General features: G+C 28.5%; 1 protein-coding gene across 4 annotated transcripts; it reads left to right on the top strand.

Annotated features, from left to right (window-relative positions):
* Positions 1 to 471: 471 nt before the first annotated feature.
* Positions 472 to 4,578, top strand: LOC114170648 ((-)-germacrene D synthase-like). Of its 4 annotated transcripts, none has more exons than XM_085668696.1 (7): positions 472 to 637; positions 939 to 1,221; positions 1,665 to 2,040; positions 2,129 to 2,350; positions 2,465 to 2,603; positions 2,975 to 3,218; positions 4,258 to 4,578. In XM_085668696.1, exons 1-7 carry the CDS (start codon positions 500 to 502, stop codon positions 4,560 to 4,562), a joined length of 1,707 nt encoding a protein of 568 aa, XP_085524822.1. In that variant the 5' UTR covers positions 472 to 499; the 3' UTR covers positions 4,563 to 4,578. The 4 variants fall into 4 exon arrangements, with proteins under 4 accessions (XP_085524822.1, XP_085524823.1, XP_085524821.1 ...); XM_085668697.1 differs by having other exon boundaries at positions 2,462 to 2,603; XM_085668695.1 differs by having other exon boundaries at positions 2,462 to 2,603; positions 2,975 to 3,188; positions 4,260 to 4,398.
* The last annotated feature ends 352 nt before the right edge of the window (positions 4,579 to 4,930 follow it).

Raw genomic sequence — 4,930 nt, 5'->3', positions numbered from 1 at the left:
ATCAAGATATATTTCAAAGTAGTATTTTTCAAAGTACATATCAAATATGATTAATTAAAAATAATAATAAAATATTTATGGTTCTTATATAACTAATAGTCCTACATTGTTTAAGAGTTGAAGTCAATGACACTTTAAATATTCATTTCTCATTCAATCCTTTGAACGGTTTTTTAAGAACCAAATCTAGACGGAGTTCTAAATTCTAAAGTGGATAATATCTTGAATGTAATGATTGAATGATGTTACTTAACTGCATTGCCTTTGAATTAGAATATTTTTGAATTCAAAATGTGAAATGTAAATAAAACTATAGTAAATTTAAGTGATTTTTTCACCCTCCCAAAGATATATTTCAAATTCTCTTTGGACCTACATAAAAACTTGGTCAGTGAATGTGCCATCTTCTCTGCTTTTGCTATAAATTAATGGAATTTGGGTTTTTGAATATTCAAAGCAAAAATCATCCTATATCCCTTGACATACTAGTAAACCAAGCATGTCTATAGTATCATCATCATCACTTCCTGTTTTCCCTCGTGATGCCAAACCCAACTCAATCTTTCCTCGACGCACCGCAACTTTTCATCCTTCCATTTGGGGGGATTATTTCCTTTCCTATGATTCTAATTTTCATGTAAGTGCATAACCCATTCATGTCTAATCTTACTTTTTAGGTTTAGATTCATGTACTCAATGTCAGCATTACTTAGTTATGTTATTTGTTTGGAATAATTTTAGTAGTGTATTAATCTGGAATATTAGTTATAGTACTTCATGGTTACATATTTACATCAAAATTCATAAAAGAAATACATTCATAAGAACAATTATTTACTATATGTATGGTTTTAAAGTGTTGGCATCGTAACTTAGTATTTGCTGTTGCCAAAAGCAACAAAATTTTCTTACGCTGGAATTTTCATAACCACATGCAGGAAGATGATAGCGACATCAAACAAGTTCCACTGTTAAAAGATTATGTGAGGAAGATGATTGTGTCTCCTATTGATGATAATTTTCTTTCTAAATTGAACTTCATCAACTCAGTCCAACGATTGGGTGTTTCTTATCATTTTGAACATGAAATTGATGAGGCATTGCATCAAATTTATGAGATTTCGACAAAGGAGAATAATATAATAGGTTACGATAATGATCTGCATCATCTCGCTTTGCTCTTCCGGTTGCTTAGACAACAAGGATATCCTATTTTATCGGGTATGAAATTTCTACTATTATACCAAATTTAAACTTTACTAACCAAATATAACCATGTTAATTTTTTATTCCTCATTTGCGTTTACGCTTTTATTTACATCACTATGACATTATTTTTATCTACAGCCGTCATATAGTCAAGTTTAGATGAAAAATAAGTCCAAACTAATTTTAAAATACAACAGCTAAACAATAATTACTTCATCAAAATTAATTTAATTTGAAACATAATATTATGGTACATGTGAAAGAAAAGAAAAGAAAAGCATTGTTTATAATATTTACATATATTTTCCTTATTTTTTATAAATATTTACAAAGAAATTATTCAAGAAGGCCTAAATTTCGGAGAAGATTTTTATCTTGTATATAGAATCTAAATATAGTCATCGTGAAATTTGTATGAATCTTGAAATTTAACATGTTATTTGCTTAAAAAACAGTTGTATTTTGCAAATTCATGGACGAAGCAGGAAAGTTTAAGAAAAGCATTGTGAATGATGTACAAGGAATGTTGAGCTTGTATGAAGCATCCCAATTAAGATTCCATGGGGAAGACATACTGGAAGAGGCATATAGTTTTACTCTTAGTGAGTTAACTAAGTCATTAACTACCAAACTAAGCCCCTTTCTTTCTGGGTTAGTGGACCACAGCATAGGACAAGCACTTCGCAAGGGAATGCCTAGGTTGGAGGCAAGATATTATATATCTTTCTACCAACAAGATCCATCACATAATCAATGTTTGTTAACCTTTGCAAAACTAGATTTTAATATGTTGCAGAAGCTCCATCAAAAAGAAGTCAGCAATGTGACCAAGTAATATTTTCTCCAAAAGTTTTTTTTTATTATTAAATAAAAAGTAAATAAATAAATCCAACTATTAATTGGGATTTTTTTTGTTCAGGTGGTGGGTTAAAGATTTGAATGTCTCGACAAATTTTCCATTTGTACGAGATAGGATTGTGGAAGTTTGTTTCTGGATTGTTGGAGTCTATTATGAGCCGCAATACTGCCTTGCTCGAAGGATACTGAAAAAGGTTGTTGCCATGATATCCATAATTGATGATGTGTATGATGCTTATGGAACCATTGATGAGCTAGAGATTTTTACCAATGCAATAGAAAGGTAAAAAAAATGCTTTTATACTAGTATCTTTTCAATCTTATTCTTCAATTTAGTATCTTTTTAATCTTATTATTTTTTAAAAAAATTTAAAGTAAACTTTCTAATGATTAGCAGGTGGGATATCTCCTCATTGGTTAATCTTCCAGAATATATGAAATTATGTTATAAGGCACTTTTGAATATTTTTGAAGAAACAGAGCAGGAGTTGAGAAAGCAAGGAAAAGAATACTTCGTCAAGTATTCTAAAAATGAAGTATGTTTAAGTGTTTTTTATTATCTATCTAATAGTTTTGAATGTATAATAGTTTTATTATTTATTTGTTGTCTTAAAAACGAGTATTTCATTATGTAGAATTAAAAGGTTCGTAAAAATCTGTATCTCTTCAATTACCAACGTTACTGAACAAAATGGTGTATTATCTCTCTATATAAAGAATTTTGGGCTCGCAACATATCATGTGACTTAATTTGACCTTTCTTGAAAATCGTACTACGAACCTTTTGTTACTGTGTAAATTGGGTAACCAATTTTTGATCCCTAGCTAATAATGTAGTAAAATATTATTGTAAGCAACAAAGTTACCAAAGAAACTTCTTATCAGATATTTGTACCTTTTCTTATAGATGAAAAGACTAGCCCAAGCATACCTTACTGAGTCAAGATGGTTTCATTCCAATCACATACCAACAGTAGAAGAGTATATGGAAGTTGCAATTGTGACAAGCACTTATGCTATGTTGACAACCGTATCTTTCTTGGGCATGGAAGAAACAACAGAGGAGGTCCTCATATGGACAACGAGTCACCCAAAAATTATTGAAGCTGCTTCACTTATTGGTAGGCTCATGGATGACATTGCTGGAAGTGAGATATATTTTAAACTCCCATTGCTATTTCTGTTCAGTACATTATATGGATGCACTTACCTAAGGTTAAACATTTTTATGGGATGGGAATCTCACAAAATCTATGTTTAAAAGATGGGTTAAATAAATTTTTATTCTCTAAATTTTGATGTGAAATTGAAAAAAATCATTTTTGTCTGAAATTTAATACATTTTGGTCCCTGAAACTTTAAAATGAATTGATATAATCTTTTTAGTCTAATTATGTTAAATTTTGTTCATGTTATTTACACCATTTGATATAATCCACTTCAATGTCAACTGTAAAACATGTTGGACACATAAAAAAATTTAACTTAATAAGATTAAAAAGATTATTTTCATTCATTTTAAAGTTTAGGAACTAAAATGTAGTAAAACTTCAATCACATACAAATTTCAATTTCAACATTTTATATAATCCACTTCAATGTCAACTGTAAAACGTGTTTGACACAAAAAAAAAAATTAACTTAATAAGATTAAAAAGATTATATTCATTCATTTTAAAGTTTAGAAACTAAAATGTGGTAAAACTTTAATCATATACAAATTTCAATTTCGCATCAAAATTGAAAAATTAAAAACATATTTCACTCTTAGAAAATAATAATAATAAATTATTCTTACTCATATGCCCAATGCTACTAGGTTAAATATATGGAACTCAACACATTTTATTTTAAAACATGGATGCAAAACCATTAATTTACTATATAGGTTCACTTATTCCTCTTACTTTAGAAAGGTAGGAGAACGAGATTAAATAATATTTTTTCTTAAAATATGTTTGGGTCCTAGATTAATTATGATGTTGTTTAGTTAGAATAAATTATTTTTTGGCTTTAATATTTTTTTTTGTCTTGAAAAAAACTTTTAGCATTTTAAATAATGAAACATAGTGATTTAGATAATAATATTGGCAAAAAGTAATTATTAGGAACCAAAAACCCTATGTAATTTCCAATTTCTTTAAATTTAGTTAGTTGCATTCATGTTAAATTGTTATCCTATATTTATGCAGTTTGAGCATGAAAGAGGACATGTTGTCTCAAGCGTTGATTGCTATATGAAGCAATATAATAGTTCAAGGAAAAATGCCATTAAAGAACTGCGTAAGTTGGTTGAGAGGGCCTGGAAGGACATTAATAAAGAATGTCTTAGTCCTACTCAAGTACCAATGAAGTTTCTCATGCGTGTTGTGAATCTTGCACGAATGATCGACGTAGTTTACAAAGAACAAGATAATTATACAAATTCAGGAGGAATAATGAAGGATTATATCAAAGCTTTACTAGTTAATAAAGTGTCCATGCAAATAAGCTAAAGGCTTATTTCTTTCATGTATTATTCATCTATTTCTCAAATTTCTATAATATTATCTGATGAATTATCCTTACTTAATAATTATCTTTTTAAAATGTATCAATTAAATGTAATTAATCTAAAGTTTTGTTTTGGTGTTTAAAATAGATTCTATCATCACTCTAAACATAAAACAACTTGCTTTGATAGGTACATAAAAAAAATAATTAACTCCTATATATTACTTCCTTGGGTAACTTTTGTACTTAAACTGAAAAAATGATTTTCAGGAGTCAGGAATGAAACAATAGGTTAGAAGCTTAGAAAAATTTCAAAAGAGTAAGTTAAACTCTATAAAAATATTATTAAAGGCCAAGTTATCATACTCTA

Source organism: Vigna unguiculata, chromosome 11 (assembly GCF_037176805.1).
Source record: "Vigna unguiculata cultivar grain cowpea cultivar isolate G323 ecotype 2 chromosome 11, ASM3717680v1, whole genome shotgun sequence".
In the NCBI taxonomy this organism is placed as follows: Eukaryota; Viridiplantae; Streptophyta; class Magnoliopsida; order Fabales; family Fabaceae; genus Vigna; species Vigna unguiculata.
Note: the sequence above shows the minus strand (reverse complement) of the source record. Positions and strands in the feature narration are given on the sequence as shown.

What these genes read in the sequence shown, in the direction of transcription:
- LOC114170648 (XM_085668697.1), top strand. Translation starts at nt 500, where the DNA reads ATGTCTATAGTATCATCATCATCACTTCCTGTTTTCCCTCGTGATGCC. An exon ending in TTTACCAATGCAATAGAAAG is followed by an intron (nt 2,351 to 2,461) that starts GTAAAAAAAATG and finishes TCTAATGATTAG; the next exon opens with CAGGTGGGATATCTCCTCAT. An exon ending in GGATGACATTGCTGGAAGTG is followed by an intron (nt 3,219 to 4,257) that starts AGATATATTTTA and finishes CTATATTTATGC; the next exon opens with AGTTTGAGCATGAAAGAGGA.